This window comes from Gracilinanus agilis, chromosome 5 (assembly GCF_016433145.1).
Source record: "Gracilinanus agilis isolate LMUSP501 chromosome 5, AgileGrace, whole genome shotgun sequence".
Classification (NCBI taxonomy): domain Eukaryota; kingdom Metazoa; phylum Chordata; class Mammalia; order Didelphimorphia; family Didelphidae; genus Gracilinanus; species Gracilinanus agilis.
This window is the reverse complement of record NC_058134.1, coordinates 294,463,034-294,485,853: the sequence shown is the minus strand read 5'-3', so window position 1 is coordinate 294,485,853 and position 22,820 is coordinate 294,463,034. Positions and strand designations below refer to the sequence as shown.

The following is a 22,820-nucleotide window of genomic DNA, read 5'->3' as shown; positions in this document are numbered from 1 at the left end:
GGAGGAAGAAAGCATTAAGAGGTAATATTTAAACCTTACTTTCAGTGGAATTAACCCTGAGAGGGAAGAGTAGCTATATCCATTTTGATATAGAACACTATCTAACCCTACTGAGAAAGTCAGAAGGGATAAACCAAGGGGAGCAGAGGAGTGGGGAGGTCAAAAAATGGAGGTGAGGAGAAAGGAGAGGGAATTCATTAGGCCTTAAAAATAAAAAGAGGGGAATAACAAGGGAGGGGGTAGAAAGGATAGTAAATCAAGGGAGGGGACAAGGGTTACTGGTTTAAAACAAATCATTGGTTTAAAAGGAAATAGCCTTAGAAGAATGGATAGAACTAAGAGAGGATACCAAAATATTGGGGAATACATAACTGATAATTATAACTCTGAATATGAATGGGATGGTTGATTATACTAAATTAAAAAGCTTTTGTACAAACAAAAACAATGCAACCAAAATCAGAAGGGAAACAACAAACTGGGAAAAAATCTTTATAACAAAAAATTCTGACAGGGGTCTAATTACTCAAATATACAAGGAGTTAAATCATTTGATAAAAAATCAAGCCATTCCCCAATTGATAAGTAAGCAAAGGACATGAATAGGCAATTTTCAGATAAAGAAATCAAAACTATCAATAAGCACATGAGAAAGTGCTCCAAATCTCTAATAATTAGAGAAATGCAAGTTAAAACTTTGCTGAGTTATCTATCACCTCACACCTAGCAGATTGTCTAAATGATAGTAGGGGAGAGTAATGAATGTTGGAGGGGATGTGGCAAAATTGGGACACTAATGCTTTGCTGGTGGAGTTGTGAACTGATCTAACCATTCTGGATGGCAATTTGGAACTATGCTCAAAGGGCTCTAAAAGATTGCCTGCCCTTTGATCCAGCCATACCATTGTTGGGTCTGTACCCCAAAGAGATCATAGATAATAAGAATTGTATGAAAATATTTATAGCCGTGCTTTTTGTGGTGGCAAAAAACTGCAAAATGAGGCTATGCCCTTCTATTGGGGAATGGCTGAATAAACTGTGGTATATGCTGGTGATGGAATATTATTGCACTAAAAGGAATAATAAACTGGAGGAATTCCATGTGAACTGGATAAACCTTCAGGAATTGATGCAGAGTGAAAGGAGCTGAGCCAAAAGAACATTGTACACAGAGACTAATACACTGTGGTAAAATAGAATGGACTTCAGTACTAGAAACAATGCAATGATCCATAACAATTCTGAGGGACTTATGGAAAAGAACCCTACCCACATTCAGAGGAAGAACTACAGGAGAGGAAACACAGAAGGAAAGCAACTGCTTGAACACATGGGTTGAGGCAGACATGATTGGGGATGTAGACCCAAAACTTCCACACCAATGCAATTATCAACAATTTGGAAATAAGTCTTCATTGATGACACATGTTAAAACCAGGGGAAATGTGCATCGGCTATGGGGGTGGGGGAGGAGGTCAGGGGATGAAGGGGAAAGTAAGAACATGAATCATGTAACATGATAACTTTTCTAAAAAATAAAAATTATTTAAAAAAACAAAACAAAAAATATATAGCTGTTATCCTACATTTCCAAAGAGATGCAGGAAGAAGAAAATATCATATATGTACAAAAAATATAAATTTATGGTAACTTCTTTGAAATAGCAAAGAATGGCAGTGTGAGGGTGTGCCCATCAACTGGGGAAATGGTTGAACATATTATTTTATATTAATATAACAGAAACTGTGGGAAGTCAGTAAGAGCAACAGTCTCAAATAGATAAAAATCTGAGACTCCTCTTTTGACCCCTTTTATGATCCACACCTTTTCTTGTTGAAAAGTATTGTGGCCTTAATGAAAAGCTTTAAACTCCTAGCAAACAATAGTCAAGAGGTTAACATTCTCTCCTTTGGTCAGAAATACAACTGTTTTTGTTTCAAAAGTAGTTTCTAGACAAGTTAAGGTCAATAATGGACAAAATTTAGACAAAACCTCCTCCAGTGCGGGCTATTCGTCCCTGAGAAAGTATTCCCAGACTTAGCTTTTGATAATGGGCCAGCCAAAATTCAGCCTTGGCCTTGTTCTATTCTGAAACCAATGAGACCTTTTGTGTTTTGATATGACATAATCTTTATTTCTGTGCAATTGCAAAGTTTTGGGGGTGCTTTTGGGTGAAAGGGAGTTTGAAGTTTCATATATAATAAACTTGTGATTCAATGGCACTTTGGAGAAGCAGCTATGATCATCTCCCCTGTCCCATTACTTCCTTATCAACTAAGCTGTCCTTATCAGATTATCAGAGATGATAGATAGATCTCATCAAGAAACAATGGAAGAGATAATATCAAAGAAAATTGGGATGATTTGCATAAAAGTCACTGATGCAGAGAAGTGAGTAGCACCAATAAAACAATTTATACCATAGCAACAGCACTGTAAAAACAAATCATTTTGAAAACTTAAGACTTCATTGATGTTATATTTACCCCTTTCTAGATCAAGTTTTTCTCTTTTCCTTTGCATTGTCCTCATCCTTAAGATGCTAAAAAGGAAGGGTGGGATTGAATTGTCTGGGAGACTTTTAAAAGAGAGTCACCTGCTTTATGGAAACTATACCAGAGAGAAACACAATCTAGACAGTGATTTTGCAGTACAAGATTACTTAGATGACAACAACAACAACAAAAAGATTACTCAGACAAATTGATTAGAGATGATCCTTGGACCTATGAGCAACACCAAGTGACCCCTCCTCTGGTTATCTAGAACACTGAGAGCAGTGAACTTTCACCCTGGTACCAGTCAAAACTAAACAACAATGATATGTTTGTTTTTATAGTCTGATGATACAATCCCTGGGATCTTGAAAATAGCATGGAAATGTTTCCTAACAAAAAGCATTTAAGCTCACCTGATTATAAGCACTGAGAGTGGATAGGAGAACTGAGATTGCAGATGTCTCTCGTAACAGTGAGTTGTTCATCTGTCAGAAAACTTTATTTCTGACTTAGTAGATATATATTTATTTAATCTTCCCTATGTGATTGAGCAAACCTCACATGAAATCAAAAAGGAGATAAGAATCCCTTGGAAATAAATAGTAGCCCAAGCTGAGCAGATTTAATACATGGTGAATTCTTTTGTAAATCATGTTATGGAGGTTGACGTTTCATACCCTAAAGCAAATGAGATCAAATTTGGACAAGGCACAACAAAAAAGACCAAAGGTACCTAGGCTGGTGATGTACTGCCAGCATCTACCTTAGAGCACCATCCAGTGGCATCCACACAGATTGCTTCCGGAATGTGTTTCTGACCTACTCACTAGGTCTTTGAATTAACCCCAGAAATGGGCAGACACAGTAAGCATTTGGGCTGTCCTTGCTTTTCCATTCAATGAGAGTGTATAGCCTCTCCTCCTGTGGATAGGAGGACCACTACTTATAATCTTAGGGCCCATAGCACTGAGAGTTTAACAAATTTAATTCTCATCACATATATCAGATTTGAGACTTGAAGCCATGACTTCCTAACTTCCAAGGCCAGCTATGTTTCCACTACACCACAGATAGTCTGTAATAATAAATAATTTTGGTGGAAGCCCCCCTTCCCCTTTATAATAGAATTCTGATTTCAGCACTGATGATAACTCTCAAGACTGTCTTCCTGTATTCTCAAACTAAGGTGCTATTTGCCCAGGGGAAGTAACTGACTAACGCTTTCTAATAATCTTTTTAAAGAAAATACCCTTTATGGATAGGATAGACATGAAAATCCAGTATATTTTACAAATCCCTGACTCTTTATTCCTGATCTACATTTTCTAATGTATTCTTTTCTAGGTTTTTCATCAGATAGTAGTATAAAAGGAGCTCTTAGTAGGAATTATGATGTCTTGTTTCTGAAGAGATACCTTTTTTTTTAGCTTCTGGTTTAAGGATACTTTGGAACTAAGGGTCATGGATTCTGAGAATTTAAGTCTAATCCTCATAGGCTGGGCATGTCAAAATAGATCATCCTCATATTATGTTTTGTTTGTTTATTTGTTTGTTTTTAACACTTACCTTCTGTCTTGGAAACAATACTAAGTATTGGTTTCAAGGCAGAAGAGAGGTAAGAACTAGGCAATTGGGTTAAGTGACTTGCCCAGGATCACACAGCTAGGAAATACTGATGCCAAATTTGAACCCAGGACCACTCATCTCCAGGCCTGGATCTCTATCTACTGAGATACCTAGCTCTCCCCTCTCATGGCACTTTAGGATCAGAGACACAACAGTAGCACGCTTAAGAATTTTCTCTTTTAACTGAGAAGGCTGAGGAGTGGAGAAGAGGACGTCTACAAAGGCTGTTGATTCAGAGGACTCATTTTTCACAACAATATCAAGCACTCTGACTAGAATATAGTAAATAGTACAACCTAACAGAACTCAACCTTGAATATTTTACAGGTGGACTCAAAAAAGCATCCATTAAATAGTCATGGTTTCCAAAAGAGGACAAAGGACAACTTAGAAATACCAACAGCACTTTAGAGCCTTTGCAGTGGTTCCCAAACTTTTTTGGCCTACTGCCCCCTTTCCAAAAAAAATATTACTTAGCGCCCCTGGAAATTATTTTTTTTTTATTTTAATAGCAATTAATAGGAAAGATAAATGCACCTGTGGCCAACACCACTCCCCTGGATCGCTGCAACACTCACCAGGGAGCGGTAGCGCCCACTTTGGGAATCACTGCTTTAGAGGATAGAGAAGTATTAGGAAAATTCTGAAAATCAAGCAACCAGCTCCAGTATCAATAACATCCTCTTTTATATTTAATCTACAAAAAACATACCAGTTGCTCTAAAGGTAAACTTAAGCAAAGATAAAATGACATTATAAATCCTTATGCATTGGAAGGGTAGAGTTAAGGAGAGATAATTTGAATTGACCAAAAAGTGGATTCAGTGTGGGGTTCTGACATTTAGGTCAGTGAGGACACTCTCTTCTATTAGGATCATTCATGTATATTGCGTAAATGGAATTAGCTCACCCCCATTCATAGTTAAACTCTAGCCATCATAGATGGAGATTAGATGGAGTTACCCACACATGACAATAAGTAACAAATCAAGAACAAGGGACTACCCTTTGGGCAGTCCAAAACAGTGTTGAGGCTGCCATTTGTCCACTTGAATTAGAGGTGGACCCCCAGGAAGTGATGAAAGATGCTGTCCTTCAAATATGATGGTAACTTCCTGTGGAGGCAGTTGGCGCTTTGAACTTGGTGTAGAAGGATCTCTAGTGAGACCTCAGGCGGCTTCCCTCTGAATTGTCACGTGGGTGAGTTAGGCTGATTCTCTTTCTCTTCCTTTGGCGTTTCTGGAGGCTCTGCCCTCAGGGAGGCCTCTCTTGCCTCTCTAATTGTCAAAGGCCTTGTGGCTAGAAGCCTTGTTTAATTAACCTCTAAAAACTCTCACCCGGTCCAGACCTCTGCTGATCTGGACCAGAGTCTCTCTCTCTCTCTATTTCCCTACCTTCATCCTTCCTGATTGTAAATAAACTTCCATAAAAGTCATCCTGACTTTGGTCTATTTTTAATTATGGAATCAATCTAAATCTGATTGATTCCTGGCAACCACACCTAAAAATATATATATATTTATTTTTAAAAAATAAATAAATAAATGAATGAATAAATATATATATATATAAATTTGCCTCTTACATTATACTCTTGACCTTCCCATAATCTTTTCTTCCATGTATTCCAAAAGGCCTCTGGAAAAGGAAACCGGGGCTTCCTTCTCAAATAATATGATATAACATATAACATGATAAATCTGGAAGAAAATGTAATCTCTCTTCTTGTGAAGAAAATTTTTTTTAATGCCCAAGCCCATTTACAAGGTCACAAATGAGAAATTTTGGGGTCACTAATAGCATGTGATCACCAATGGTCACAAGGTTGTATTCCCGATGTCCCCGACACTCTCACAGTAACAAGAAACAGAAAAATATATCTATTACTCAATTAAATGACTTTTAACTCAAGTCCCAATCTTCTTCTTAAGTATTTAAATAATAGATCTTTCTCATCATGAGAAATAAGACACTGCTAAAAATGTTTTTACTCAAACTCATGGCAATAAACATCTTATTTCCTCTTCTAGTTCACCTCTCAATTCTGTTGTTGCAGAACAGCTGCTTCTTTTTTTGGCATAAGCCTCTGCCACTAAGTTTCTGAAAGCTCCAATTACTGTGTTCTTTATTTTTTAAAACAAAGACACATTCATCCAATGCTAGACTGAGGTGTGGAATTTTACTGCTCTCTGCTGGTCATATCAGCCTCACCCATTGTCTAGTTTTCAATCTTGCTTCTACTTATTATTCCTTCAGATGGTGAAACACAATTGTGTAAATTTGTAGCTAATGTCACCATAGGTTGTATGATCTCAAAACAAGGTTGTTGAAAGCTATTCCCATCCTTCTGTATATTCTTGTATCAGTTAATTGTTGCCTTGTACATCTCTGGTAAATCTTGTAAATACTTTTGCTGATTCTCAGTATACCTTTGACAACAAATATAATTATGGTCAACTGGAAAGAGATTTCTTTATGGCAAGAGTTGCAAAAATTAGTAACTACATTTCTGTAAAGGCTTTCTTTAATGTAGCAATTCTTGAGGATGTTGTTATTTTCCAAGAATAAGTCTGAGAAATATATTCAGAATCTGGCATGGAGTCTTTTATACCTGAACCAACTGAGGTATCCACTCTCCAGAACAAACTATAAAGTAAATCTGCAAGGCATTATTATTCAACATTTTCAATGTCCTAATCTCCAGTAAAAGTGAATTCTTAAAATCAGTAACTAAAATTTGTGTTGAAACTGGACTCATGTTTTTTGCCCACAATTTTCATGGTGTGAAATCTATCAGTAAAGGAAAACTGGACCTATTCCCAGTGAAGTTTCAAATCTCAACTAAAATCTCATTTTCTACACAAAGTCTTTCTCAGCCCCTCTTTAATTTTAATGTCTTCCCTCTCTTCTTATTTATGTTTATATAGCTTATTTGTACATATTTGTTTGCTTGTTGTATCCTCCATTAGACTGGGAGAGCTCCTTGAGGATAGAAACTTGTCTTTTGCTTCTATTTGTAGTCCTACCACAAAGCACAATGCCTGGCACATAATAGGCACTTATTATTTATTGTTATCTATTGTCTACTTAGATTCCTGCAACTTTCCATATTATTCATATCAATCACACTTTCTGAAAGTTCTTTGAATTAGTGTTACAGACTGATGAACTATGTCAAAGCTTTTGTACACAGGCACAAGATGCCTTGCCCAAAGAATGAAAGGAACTTGGAAAAAAAACTTTATAACAAAAACCTCTGACAAAGGTCTAATTACTCAAATTTATAAGGAGCTAAATAAATTGTACAAAAAAATCAAGCCATTCCCCAGTTGATAAATGGGCAAGGGACATGAATAGGCAATTTTCAGATAAAGAAACCAAAACTATCAATAAGCACGTGAAAAAGTGTTCTAAATCTCTTATAATTAGAGAAATGCAAATCAAAACAACTCTGAGGTACCACCTCACACCTAACAGATTGGTTAATATGACAGCAAAGGAAAGTAATAAATGTTGGAGGGAATGCGGCAAAATCGGGACATTGATGCACTTGCTGGTAGAGTTGTGAATTGATCCAACCAGTCTGGAAGGCAATTTGGAATTAGGCCCAAAAGTCATTAAAAAACTGTCTACCCTTTGATCCAGCCATAACACTGCTGGGTTTATACCCCAAAGAGATAATAAGGAAAAAGACTTGTACAAAAATATTTATAGCTGCACTCTTTGTGGTGACAAAAAATTGGAAAATGAGTGGATGATTGGGGAATGGCTGAACAAATTGTGGTATCTGTTGGTGATGGAATACTATTGTGCTAAAAGGAATAATGAACTGGAGGAATTCCATGTGAACTGGAGAGACCTCCGGGAACTGAAGCAGAGTGAAAGGAGCAGAACCAGGAGAACATTGTACACAGAGACGGATATATTGTGGCACAATTGAATATAATAGATTTCTCTACTAGCAGCAATACAATGATCCAGGACAATTCAGAGGGTCTTATGAAAAAGAACATTATCCACATTCAGAGGAAGAACTGTGGGAGTAGAAATACAGTAGAAAAACAATTGCTTGATCACATGGTTTGATGGGGATACAATTGGGGATGTAGACTCTAAACGATCACCCTAGTACAAATATTAATAATATGGAAATAGGTCTTGATCAATGACACATGTAAAATCCAGTGGAATTTGCTCATTGGCTACAGGAGAGGGGTAGGCAGAGGGGAGGGAAAGAATATGATTCATGTTACTATGGAAAAATATTCCTAATCAATTAATTAAACTTTTAAAAAAAGAAAGGAATTTGATCATTCTATCACACTCAGTGAGTCAATGTGAAGCCTACACAAAATTCTTCTGACACTGAAAACATGACAAGTCCTTCTAACTTAGAAATACTTCCCAGTGCAAAACAATTCTGTCAGACTCCAAAGAACCACTTTTGATCTCACCTGAAAGACCCCTGTGTCAGTGGCTAGCAAACCTAATACTCTATTGGTGAATCAAACACCCACTCGGGAAGAGGATTTGTCACCCCACACCAAAGAGGATATGCCATCTGGGAAAGTAAATTCTCCACCTAGCTTAGTTCCTGAAATGATCCACTTTTGATCTTCCCTATCAGGATTAACATGGACTGTGGACCTCAGAATAATCAGGTATTGGAATACCTCCCATTATCTCAACCAGATTGTATGTTCTGACTACGGGAACACATTCTTCCAATTATTACATAAGTATGTTTGACTTGAATATGTAAATGCAGAGTGCTCTCACAACCCTCGTAGTTCTAAAAGCAATATTCCAATGCTACCTAGATCATACTTGGATTTTTATACCTTGGCAAAATGCAGGACCTAAAACTCAACTGAAAGTGCATGCAAATTTCTCTGAATAGGACAGAAACTTCTGTTGTGTCATACAGATAAAAAAAAAAAAACAACCAGAAAACTGTCAATCTTTCTGACTTGTCTAAGCAGGTCATTGATGTTTCATAGTTTGCTCAAAATGCAGCAGTCCCACTGGGTCACAGTAACTATAATCACGGTGTAATGCAAAGATTGTTAAACAGGGGTCCATGAATTTTAAAAAAGATTTCAAGGACTCCACTGCAATAGAATTAGTTTCTTTTGTAAAACTATTTTATTTTATGCATTAAAAAAGCATTATTCTGAGAAGGGGTCCATAGGCTTTACCAAAATGTGAATGGGGTCCACAACACACAAAAAAAATTAAGAATCCCTGCTCTAACCTCTGAATTCACCAGGAAACAAGTGTTTCTCTGATCCTTAAGAGTACCTATATTTGTAGTCACTGTTACACACAAAATGAATGGGATCCTGCTATACAAGTTGTATGACCCAGTTAATATCCATTCACGAAGCGAGCAATCACTGAGGTAGACCACTTCAAGGGCATAATGCTTCCAATAGATGGAGCTGGCATTAAAGAAATTATTCTTAAAGAGAAAGTAGTAGAGTATAGGCAGAGATAAAAAGTCAGTGAAACATTGAAGATATATAGAGCAGAGGAAGTTCCGGCGGGGGGTGGGTCACAGAAAAGGAGGGCAACATTGGTACTACCACAATAAATTTAATCTACATTAAAAAAGAGTAAAGTTGCATGTAATAAAAGGTTCTTGGCCAGAATCCTAGCACAAAGCAAAGACACAATCAATTTCCTAAAAAAGTTCAGAGTTAAAACAGTGGCTATCAGGAAGAGGATCTCTCAGAACTGGAAGGCACTAACCCAGTGATGGGGAACCTTTTGGAACTTTGTAAGGACCCTGAGTCATGCTCCACCCACCCCCACCCGCCAGACTGAATGCCCCCATTGCGTGCCATACCCCATTCCCTGACTTGGTGCAGGGGCGTGGCCACCAATGTTACATGATGATGCCAGTGTGAGCAATCAGAGGAATACATCATCATTCCCTTCCTGGAGGTGACGGGGTTCCCAGTACAATTTCTACCCAGTGCATGAGTCGTATGAAAAGGAAAAGGGTAGTGACCCAACCTTTATCAAAGCCCTTATAGCAGAAGGGGTCTTGATTAACCCATCCATCCTGAATAAGTGAAAGGCTGCCACTAGAACCAGAGTGGAGGTGAATTTCCTGGAAGCCTCATTTTAAGGTACTGAGGCCACAGGCTAGGGGCCGGGGATTTCCTTCACTTTGTGAGTGCTTCTTGTATACCCAAAAGTCTGCTGGACCCACTTTAGCTACTGCTTCCCCCAATTGAATTAGGGAATTATCTGCCCAGGTAACTGGGTGTGCATAATTCAAAACGAAGGAAAAGACCCAGAATGTGAGGCAAGGAATAGTCATGGGTCAGGTAGTTAAGCTTAAAGCAACAGGTATCTACAGGAGGGATTAAGATAACAAAGAGGAAGAGGGAACTACTTATTCCAAAGTGCCCAGCAGCTGTTTTTTTCTGCTTCGAAAGAGATATTCGAGGCCTTCCACCCACTCACAGGAATAAGTGTCCCTACCTCCTCTTCTGCCACCTGTTTCTGGGGGGACAAAGGGTTTAATGGGAGAGACTTGAGTCCATGTATTCCGCCCTTCCAGTTTTACAGCAGTTGGGTTGGATAGGCTAGCTGCGCAGGGACCCTGCCATCCAGCTGTTGGCTGGTCCAATTCCTCTGTTCTCCAGGTTTTCATATAGACCAAGCCTCCTGTTTGGGCTGGTGTGGGATTTCCTCTCCATCCTCCTTTGAAGGATGAGGGAGGACTAACAGGCTATTCCCTTAGAGTTTGGTCAATGGGGCTCAGCCCTACATTTGCTCAGGGGGTTATTTTAATTAGGGTCAGTGCAATCAGGAGGGTCTGAACCCAACCAATTTTTTGCTTACCAAAGCAGGGCTGTTACCTGTTTATTCACCCAGTAAGGGTGTCCATGAAGATTAAAAGGACTTTGTACCTTTTGCAGGGTGATAGTTGGTAGAATCTATTGCCAACCTGAGGGCCCCCTCCACTCATCAGGGCACTGGACCCTATTAATGTTTAGATACTAATGGGGCGAGGGGTGTGTGCCCTTATCATAGAAGCATTATGCCTCCTTAGCTCCTTATGGGCCTGAGAATCTCATGTTTTGGCAGAACATATTAGAAATTAAATGACCAAACTTGTTGAGAACAATTAATGCAATTTAGGATCTTGGTTAGGTTCTCTTTGGGGATTCCTTAATTCTACCATCAAACATGAATGATTATTCCACTTCCTCACTACACCTACATGCTAATAACAATTATAAGATACTTTTTGGATTGTTATATATCAGTGATGGGCAAACTACGTCCTGCGGGCCAGATTGGGGGAGGAGGGTGAAATGATCTATCCAGCTACAATTGACATTATTCCTAATCTGACAAATACAGTGAGTAGGATACAATACAATGAAACTTCCAAAGAGCTGCCTTAGAAACAGACTGACAGATGAGCATTTCCTTTCTTTTGGACCCCTCTTTAAAAAGTTTGCCCATCACTGTTATATATCAGTAGATTTTTGCTGAGAATAAAGGAAAATAGTATGGAGACTTTTTAAAAGTAGAAACTATGTAAAAATTTTAAAAATCTGATGTATATTATTAGATTTGAGACAAGTTTGTGCCAAGTAGTCATAAAAAAAAAAGGAAATGTGAAAGGTATAGCACACACCTCAAATTTCAATGTATACAAATAATAATAATAGATAATGAGAGGGAGAGGATGCTGCATTTTACTTGAAAAGTTAAAGAACTACAGCTATGTCATTAGAATTTGCAATAGCTAAAGATTCACAAAGGATGCCATAATACTAAAAAGGTTCCTTGAATCTTTCAATTAAGCAATCATTTAAGGATTTATGCCAAGCACTGACTAAGAGTTGAGTATACTCAGAACAGAAAAATAGCCCCTCCCCTCAAGGAACTTACATGTCAGCACTGTGTAATTTCTGTACTCTAAAACTATGATTTCCAGCACCCCACTCTCCTCCTGTCATTGTATGTAGGCAAGATATAAATTCTGTGTATTTCCTCCTCTCTTGCTCTTCCTGTAATGGCAGGGGCTGCCTGTGGTCTTTTTAAACAGGCAAGAGAGTTTAGTCACGTGGTTCTATTTTGCTAGATAATTACCCTTTTATTCCTTTACTTCTAGTGATTATTAATAAACTTTATAAAATTTAATACTTGGAGTATTGGATATTAATTTAAATATGTACAAAACACATTTGAAGAGAAAGCACTAGCAGCTTGTAGGATACAAACGTATTCCTGCAAAAGGTAGCATTTTAAATGATTCTTGAAGGAAGACAGAATTGTTTTTTTGTTTGTTTGTTTGTTTTTAATTTTAAACCCTTAACTTCTGTGTATTGTCTCATAGGTGGAAGATTGGTAAGGGTGGGCAATGGGGGTCAAGTGACTTGCCCAGGGTCACACAGCTGAGAAGTGTCTGAGACCAGATTTGAACCTAGGACCTCCCATCTCTAGGCCTGACTCTCAATCCACTGAGCTACCCAGCTGCCCCCAGGAAGACAGAGTTTTAAGAGTTGAAGTTGAGAGAAAAAGCATTTCAGGCCTGGGAAACAGCCAGTGCAAAGCCCAGAAATAGGCAATGAACCATCATGTGGAATAGCTGGACTTGTGTTAGTACAGCTGGACTGCAGAGCACACAATATTTAAGACTAGAGAGGTAGGAAGAGTTTTAAATGTCAAACAAGCAAACAAGGAGTTAATGTTTGATCCTAGAATTAATGGAGAGGCACTGAAGTTTCTGCCTCGGTCTGTAACATTCTATATACACTGATGTTTGTCTAAAGCAGGGGTCGGCAATGTATGGCTCTTTTGAAGGCCAGATGTGGCTCTTTCTGCAGGAGCCATAAAGTCCTTTTTTTTCAGGCGCTGTTACAGGAGCGCACTGTGAGCACTATATGGCTCTCATGAAATTACATTTTTAAAAATGTGGCGTTTATGGCTCTCACGGTCAAAAAGATTGCTGACCTCTATCTAAAGCAATCCATTTTTATCTTTTTTTTTCTTCGTTTTTTTTTTTAAACCCTTAACTTCTGTGTATTGGCTCCTAGGTGGAAGAGTGGTAAGGGTGGGCAATAGGGGTCAAGTGACTTGCCCAGGGTCACACAGTTGGGAAGTGTCTGAGGTCGGATTTGAACCCAGGACCTTCCCCCGTCCACTTCAATTAATCTTGAGAATGTGAAAGAGTTGCTTGATCTTGTCTATTTCTCAATTGGGAGATTGGATAACCTGAGTTCTCATTGCAGTTCCATGAAAATAGGATGTTTCTGATGATTCAAAATAAAATATAAAGCAATTTCAAGTCCTCAATTTATCCCATCATTGCATTGAAAAACACTGAGTATCAAATTATGATTTAACTTTTAGTCTTATGGAGTTCTTTGTAGAATTCTCTACCTCCTTTCCTTTGCAAGATAATCTGTATTTTCATGATCCCTTTTCTAGTTTTATCATGAGCAGTGTAACCAATACTAGATGATGAAATGGCCCACGAGATATATTTGAACCCAGGACAAAAACCAATTGCTGACTTCTCTATTTCTCCAGAGAACCCATAAATCAGCTTTCCATTTAGCTACAATTTCTATCTTTAGGTTTCTTTTCAAGGGAGAAACATATCAAAAGTGAAACAATCAGTTCCTAAAAAAGTACCTCAAAACTTGTCTCTTCACAAGCATTTCACATTGAATGTACCAACAGCTGTTTATAGGACTAAAAATTAATTTGGGGCCCCTCTGCCTCTCCCCTTTTCTGCCTCATCCACCACCACTGCAGAATCAGGAGGCCACACAAGACTCAAGCTTTTTTGTCTTTTCTGTTTTGAGTTGCAAAGTGATCAGCCTACTAGTTAGTGTTAAGTCTCTCCACTTACAATGTAGCCTTGCTAGGATTCTATTTCATGCCACTTTTCAGCATGGTAGACTGAAATAGCCTTACAGAACTCGGTGTCTGCCTAGCAGTAGGCATGGCTAGTGGTAGTCTATGTCATCTCTGCACACAGGATAAGCAGGTGTAGATTTCCTGCTAAACAATTTAGCATAACTATGACTCTTTAGCAGAGGGGTTTACATATAATAAGGAAGTACTTAAGGTTTGTTGAATTCTGTAATTTAAGACATGTTGGTCATATCCGTATTTTATTTGGAGCCCTCATCAGAAACGCAACTTTCCACCATAATAGAATTCCCAAGGAAAAATGCAATCTGTTCTTTATGATCATTTTACAAGATGGTATCTAGGAACACATTGTGGGGAAAGTCTAGGGTAGATGAAGTTGTCAACTCCCAACTTCTGAGAACAAATCCAGGAAATCCAGGATGGATCACTGCCACAGCAAAGGGCACATTCTTGTATATGTTTTGGCTGTATATAGCAATCCTAAGGCAGTCAATAGGGAATAGAAAAGGTCACATATTTTCTTCAAGTTATTTTAACTATTTTTTGGCTTAGTCCAGCAAAGCATAAACATATCTGTCAACTTCTCTATACTTGGCATACTGATACCTGTAATTTTTAAAAGCAAGCTCAAGGATTACAAAGCTTCACAAATGGAGCTCTCTAGTGAAATTGCTCAGTACTACTTTATTCAAATTCAAGTTTTGTTCATTGTATAAAGTAGCATGACATATTTTAAAGCTGATAAAACTTTTATGAATGTTTTTTAGAACCCTTACCTTCCATCTTGGAATACCAATGCAGAAGAGCAGTAAAGGCTACACAATTGAGTTTGTAACTTGTCCATGGTCACACTGCTAGCAAGTGTCTAAGACTTGAACCCAGGACCTCCTGTCTGTAGGCCTGGCTCTCAATCCATTGAGCTACCCTAGTTACCCCAGGGAAGTCTTTTTAAAAGAAAGGAATAACTAGGAAAGTGTTCTTGTTTTATTCCTAGTGGTATAACTTGTGAAAATTACATTATCTGTACTGGAAGGAATTCAATCCTGGTGGCCATAAAATCCAACTCATGATTGAAGAATTCCTTTGACATCACTTACGAGTGATCAACCAGCACCTACTTCTAGTGCTCCAATGAGAACAGATTATCTTCCTTAGGAATACATCACCTTACAGTAGCTAATGATTCCATTTTTGAGTAGCTATAAATGTTTTGTTTTTTTTTTTTAATTTTTTTTTTATTTTAAACCCTTAACTTCTGTGTATTGACTTATAGGTGGATGAGTGGTAAGGGTAGGCAATGGGGGTCAAGTGACTTGCCCAGGGTCACACAGCTGGGAAGTGTCTGAGGCCGGATTTGAACCTAGGACCTCCCGTCTCTAGGCCTGGCTCTCAATCCACTGAGCTACCCAGCTGCCCCCTAGCTATAAATGTTTTGGAAGTTTTTTCCTCATGCCAACCCTTTATCTGCCTTTATGTACTTTTCATCCATTATTCCTAATTCTGTCCTTTGAAGAACAAATCTTGTCTCCCACACCAATCTTCAAATACATAAAGATTTTCCAATCCTCTCTCCAATTTGACCATTCTTTTCTAGAAATGCTTGTTCTATGCTTTTTCTAAAATATGGCAACCAAGACAGAATACTCAAGGTGTCTTTTACATTCTCACTTAGAAATCAACACAGCATTGGTTCTAAGGCAGAATAAAGACTAGGCATTTAACCCTATTCTACCATAACTTTTTAAACCCTTACTTTGTCTTAAAATTGCTACTATCAGTCCCAAGGCAGAAGAGTGGGCAAGGGAACACCTCGGGAACTTCCCTTTTCTGGACAATCTCTCAATGGAGCCCCAGATAACTCTTAGTTTTTTGGGTACCCTATCAAAATGTTAAGTGAGTTTACAGCCAGTCCACTAAAATCCCTTGATCTTTTTTTATGAAAACTATTATCTAGCCATGACTCCTCAAACTGTAAAATGTACAACTTTAAATTTATATAATTTCATTTTCTATTTTGGCACATTATCTTAAATCTGTTGAGATCTTTTCAAACACAGGTATCATTCACATTGGATATTCCTCTAAGCTAAATTTCATATAATCATAGGAAAATCAAATATAATCATTACATGGACTTTGCCAACAAATGAATAATTGCTAAAAATGGTTAAAATAATGAAGGTTGAAGAACAGACCCCCTAGTACACACTAGAGAAATTCCTCCAAGTTGACATCAAATCCTTAATGATCCTTTTAGGTCCTTTTAGAACCTAACATTCGATCCCCTCCAAGTCCACCTAACTACTTATCATCTAGGTACTTACCACTTGGTATTTATACCCTTAAGGCATTTCTGTGCATATCTGTGGAGCAAGGGGAGATGGGTTTGGTTTTTTTTAACCTTCTGTGATGCTGGGGAAACCATTTAGCCCACCTACCTTAACTTTTTCTCTAAAATGAAATACATGGGAAGCACTCTGCAAACCTTAGAATATCACATAAAAAGTCAGCTATTAATATTTAAGCCACATGCTCCACCTTTTCCACAAGCACAGCAGTGTGAAAGTTTTGTAAACAAAGGGAAGGGCCAAATAGCACCTGGCTTACAGAAGGTAGCAAGGAATTAGAAGCAGAAGCAATGTCATTAATAAAGCCTCCAAAGTACAAAAATATCCAGGAAAGGGAAGATTAAGATTTGTTTTCAGAATGTGAATTAACTCATCTTTGAAATCCACATTTAATGTTAGAGAATGGCTATGAAAACAAATAGGAAGTGGCCCAAAAATAGTTGTCATATGATCCAAAGGATCGCCTGGAATCTAAAGCAAACTCATTTTATAGATGAAGAAACTATGGCTCAAAAAGGTGAATTAATTTTCCCAAGTTCACTCAGCCAATTATAAGAGCAGAACTGGAAATGAAACTAGACTTCTTGACTCCAAAACAGGTACTCAAACGGCATATAACTCTAATGAAGTAATCTACAGACTGGGTGTAGGAAACAAATGCCAGCAGACCTTAAGATGATTCTATAGTTCTTGAGCTGGAATCTGAAACTTAGATAACTTGGGTACACAAATTGAATCCATGTAGTAGATTAATCAGTAGAATAATGTGCCAAAGTTAGAAAAACTAGCATAATTACAAATACTAACATATAGTATTTTAATATTTACAAAATGCTTTCCTCACAAATTTTGTTAACAAAGTTGAACATTATCCTCATTAAATAGATGAAATAAAAAGCTCAGAAATGTTAAGTGATTTGTCTAGGATTCCCTAGCTTCCAGGTTTTAAACCTAGGTCTGACTCCCAAATCCAGAGCTCTTCCCACATCACAGACACCTTAGAATGAAGATAATAATTTCTGGCTGTGTAACCAGAAAGGTCAAAGAAAAAACATTTAGGTATAGCCAAATTGGGTGGAGGGAGGGGACTAACTAGGTGGGGTATTGCACTCCAGTTCAGTGAAATAGTTGAAAGTCATATTGTCAAGCCAACAAGCATTTTTTTAACCCTGATACCTTGTCTTAGAATCAACACTAAGCATCAGTTCCAAGACAAGAGAATAAGGGCTAGGCAATGGAGATTAAAGCTACTTGCCCAGGGATAACATAGCTGAGGAAGTGTCTGATGTCAAATTTGAACCCAGGACCTTCTATCTTTACACCTGGCTCCACTGAGCCACCTAACTGCAACAAAAAATTGAACATTTTCTATATGCCAGGCATTGTGCTTGCTGAATTGATTGCAAATGGATAGGAGTTAATGAAAAAGATGTGAACAGTTCCTCTAGGAAGAAGTTGAGATTTTAGAAAGGATGAGGAGGATTTCAAGATTAAAAAGCGAGATAGTTAAGCAGAAGATGCCAAAAGTGAAAGGTAATTGCATTGGTTAAGGGATAGGATGGTTGTCAGGAACAGAATGTCACCTCGAGAAGCTTTGTATGGCTATATGAGGACAAGCAGAACTACGCAGAGCAAAGGACACAGAGTGAGACATACAGAAACATAGAGTATATGTAAGTGCCAAGGAAGTCTTAGTCTTTAGCTCAGACTTAATTTTTTAAACGGGCTAATCTGTATGAGTGACTAAAAAAAAAAAAATTGTAACCCTAAGAGGGAGAACAAGTTTTTAGACTATGTAAATAACAAATTTTGGTAGCAATGGTCCCAGATGGGGTCAAGTAAGTTCAGAATTGGAATCAAGGCTTGACTAGATTTTAGGAAAAAAACACCTTGATGTGCATATACAGCATTATGATGAAGAACCATTAAGTTTCTTCTATGCACTACATGTATAGAGAAGGAAAAACCTCATATATTCTAGAACTACATCTCTTCAAACAATTCCTTTTTGCAACTATCATTAATGTCTGTAGGCTGTGGAGACTTAGGATTATGCAAGGAGGACCCCAGCAGGTAGACAACAGAAAGGATGTAGAGTTATGTTGTCTCCTTCCTTGGCAACATATGGTGTTTTGCTTTGGTGGGTGATTTTTTCCAACACTGCCATTCTTAATCAATCCCCCAGGCCAATGTCCCCGTAGCCTTCCCCCAACCCAAAGCAGTTTCAATATTTTATTTACACACAAACATGATCCTGTCTAGATATTAGTAGGTTTAGAAGATGAGTATTTCGAGTTCTTCTCTGTAAAGTACAAGATTCTCACAAAGGTCATATGCCAGTACCCCTTTTTCCCATCATAGAGGTGGTCCTCTTAAACACAGAATTATTCAACTAGACCCACAACTCTCATTCCAAGTAATAAGACTGTTTTTCATTTTCAATACACATTTTCTTTCTTTCCTTTTTTAGAGCATTTGATAGAAATTCTGTACAGAGAATTTATATTTTATCTTACATAAGGTGACCACTACAGAACTCTAGACAGGTTAGAAGCAGGAAGCTGGAGGGTTAAGGGATTGAGCCTACAGACTGTCCACGCCTGAATTCCTTTTGGGTTGGAGAGAGTAGGACATGCCCAGTTTTGCACTCCACTTTGGTGAAAGGTCAAGAAGAGCTAAGAGAATACAGCATACTGGATAACCAGTTTCCAGATTCAGAAGTCATACTGGTTACCCAACTGGTTTCCTGGTCAAGATTTTGGGATTCCATTATTAAGATATTTTCTTCCCCTTGGACATGAACTCATCCACTGATCCCCAACAGGCAACATTACATACATCTTGCCCAATTTAAAGAGTAGCCCACAGTTGAGACAGTTATTGCTCTATTCTCAGAACAATCTGGCTTTATGATTTATGAACAGCTTAGCTGCCCAGAGGGGGGAAGGGGGGGCGGGAATAAGTCAGCCTGGGTCCTCTCTTTTGGTGAAGAATAGTCACATTTTTCTTAGGGAAATGAAGACTTCAACCACCCCCAAAGTCAACTTGTTCTCAGTAGCAACAATCAGCTGATAGAAATATGTTCTGGCTTCCCATTAGTGGCAACCACTCCACTTCCAGGAAATGATGCAGAAACTGTGGTTTCTTCAGGCTTTTGGGATCCTTGTGACCTGGGCACACCTACTGCAATCTGTACTTGATTCTGTTAAAAGAAACAGATATCTTGGTTAAGAATTCAGTTCCTAAAAATGAGGTACAGAATTGACTTACTGAAGCTAATAAACTGCAAAAAGAGCAGCATCATAGCATTGCCAATATTCTCAAAATCTGTTCCATACCCCAAATCTGTACCCCACCCCTTATACCTCTCCTTGATCCCAACCTAGCCATTTTCCTGCCATATCAACCCTTTGCTGCTATACTGTCCAGATCTAACTTTCAGAAACAATGATCTGGAGGAGCTAATTCACTGAACTTTGAAATTCCTACAATGGAACTATGTGGTCCTGACTTGCAAAAGTCCACTATATTATATCCAGTCAGCCCCTGAATCTAGACAATGCTTCACCTCAGTCATCTTCCTGCCATATATATTCCTTCACTTCCTCCTTACTTTCTACCTCTCAGTATGGAAAGAGTAATCAATTAAATATTGCCATTGCTTCTGTAAAGTCAATCAACTTCTCTACTGTCCCTTACCCTTATGTCATTACCCTTATGCCACCTATTTTTTAAAAACCTTTACCTTGCATCTTAGTAGCAACACTATGTATTGGTTCTAAGGCAGAAGAGCAGTAAGAGCTAGGCAATAAGGGTTAAGTGACTTGCCCAGGGTGTGTCTGAGCCCAGATTTGAACCCAGGACCCTCGTGTCCAGACCTGGTTCTATCCACTGAGCCACCTAGCTGATCCTCTATGCCATCTATAATTCTTCTCTTCACAAGTCACAACTTTCCTATGTGCTGTTTCTATTAACATATAAGCTCCTAAAAGGCAATGTTTTTTACTTTTGAACTTATATCCTCAGCATTTAAAACAGTGCTTTGCATATAACAGGCACTTCATAATTTCTTCATTTTTTGTTTCACCATCAAAGTCTATTCATAGAACCCTTAGATCTTTTGAGAGCTCAACTCAAATACCAAGTTTCTACATGATCCTCCTAAACTGCTTTAAATGCATTTCCTCAACCCCAAAAAAATTACCTTCTACCTATATATACTGACACATTTTATATATACATAACTTTTTCTGTACATGTTGTGTTCTTTGATGTCTCCTTTAGAGAAAAGACTGATTTTTTTTACTTTAGTGTCTTTGTATCCCCAAATGCTCAGCACAGTGCTGGATAGATAGTAGGCAGGTGCATCAAATGACACAAAAATGTTGGGGTTTTTTTTTTTTTAAATAAAAATGTTCATCCTCTATTTTCTTTGCCTTATGAATAAAAAATGCACTGCCAATTGATGTAGTTTGGTTCTTCAAGGTATTCTTAAATTCCAGTATTTCTAAGTGTTAATAAATGCTTCCTTACTGATAAATGCTTTTTAAACCCCAAGTCCAAGTATCAACTACTCTAAAAAAAGAACTTTCTCTAAATTACTGCCTAAATGCAACAGCTATAATAAAGTTCTGACACTTGTATACATCCTATCAAACGCTGAAAAATTAGAGAAAGACCACATCACACACCACTGCTAACCTTCATCAGTGCCCAGGACTGAATAAATGCTTGCTGATCAATGAATGAATCAGTACTAAATGTTTCCCACTGTTATCATTTTATTTATTTCTACCGCTACTACTTACTACCTACTACCTACTACCTCTACCACTACCACTACCTCTACCACTACCACTACCACTACTACTAGGAGCTTATGGTTTGCAAAGCTCATTTGATCTTCACAATGACTCTCAGCCCCATTTTATAGATGAAGAAATTGAGGGTAAGAGAAGTTAAGACCTTACTAGGGTCACATAGCTAATAAGGCATTCAGTTCTTCCTTACTCCACTATCCACTGTGCCACCTGCCTATCTGCCCTTAAAAAGTAAAAGTTGGAAAAACTCCAGGATCTCTAAAACTCAGTAGCTTCTCCACAATCTTTTTCTAGATGTCTAAAGAAAGCTAAAGAGACAGGAAAAGGAAAGGTTTTAGTATTATAAGAATTATATGCTTAGGATTATAAGTTCTTTGAAAAGATTAGCATGACTCAAAAGAATTCATATATGTATTTAAAATGAAGTACACTTTCTTAAATGTCTTGTTGGCTAATTCAAAGAAAATTAATTCTCTGAGTATAGGAATTATTTCACTTTTTTCTTTGAACTCCCAATGTCTATCTAGCACAGTGCTTGGTATATATCAGGAACTTAATAAAGGCTTCTGGATCAAATGACTGATTAGAAAGGTAAGAATTATTAATAAGGTAAAATTAATTTTAGGTAGCTTTGTACTCTACCTGTGATGATATTCCCACTCCCCATGGTACAGGTTGGCCAGCAGAAAACCCCTTGCCTGGCTGTGTTACTGCATTTGGGACACCTAGCTAAGGGTGTTCTTCACTTGCCAGAATATCCACAGGAGCTTCAGCAATGTCTTTGATTGAATGATCCTCCAGAGTTAGTGAAGGGTCAAAGAGCAAGGGAGAAGGAGGGCACTGCATTCCATCACCCACTACATCCAAGTCCTAAGAGAGGGGAAAAAAATACCAGAGACAAATCTATCAGCAATATCAGGGGAACTGATATCATTCTAGAGAGGATACAATAATCTCATTTTAACCAACTGCAGCTCAATTCCTAATTATACTCACTATTTCTCAATAAGAAAGGGAATTTATCAAAAATCTAATTCCAGTTGACTCCATATTGATTCCTCTACCCAACCTAGCAAAGATGACAATCAATAATAAAATGACCAAAAAACTAAAAGTAGAAAGTACTGTAGATAATGAATTGCCTTTTCTAATATATAGTATTCAAATTATATACATTTTACAATTACTCAATTCAAGTTCAAGAAATGTGTATTACAAGTCCCACATATCCTTGGTACTAGCTAAGATTCAAAAGACTGTGCAAGTATATTGGAGAGATAAAATAAAATGTAAAGTGAAATCAAGGACACTGGTAACTTTGGGTGAAAGGAAGAAGAAAAGGCTTCCTAAAGGAAGTGCCATTTGAATTTCAATGGGTAGGAAATCAATAGCCATGAGGAACACAGGGAGGAGAAAATGACTGACTCTGAAAACAGCATAAGCAAAAGATGGTGGGGAAGAAGAAGCATATAAATAGGGTGGTTTCACTACAGAATATAGAAAAAAGTATGTTATAAAAATAAAAAAGTACAGTAGAGAGAGGTTACAGAGGGAAGGGAAGGTTATTCATTGAACAATAGAAAGAACAATGACCAAAAAAGGTATTTGGGGAGAA

At 37.9% G+C, this 22,820-nt stretch overlaps 1 protein-coding gene across 1 annotated transcript in view; it reads right to left on the bottom strand.

Annotated features, from left to right (window-relative positions):
• Positions 1 to 18,430: 18,430 nt before the first annotated feature.
• Positions 18,431 to 22,820, bottom strand: part of KANSL2 (KAT8 regulatory NSL complex subunit 2) — a 67,723-nt gene continuing 63,333 nt past the window's right edge. The window contains exons 9-10 of the mRNA XM_044679265.1: positions 21,956 to 22,075; positions 18,431 to 19,587 (exon numbers count right to left, since the gene is read on the bottom strand). Of these exons, the coding sequence (XP_044535200.1) occupies positions 19,450 to 19,587; positions 21,956 to 22,075 (258 nt within the window). The 3' untranslated portion in view covers positions 18,431 to 19,449. The remainder of the gene's footprint in view (positions 19,588 to 21,955; positions 22,076 to 22,820) is intronic.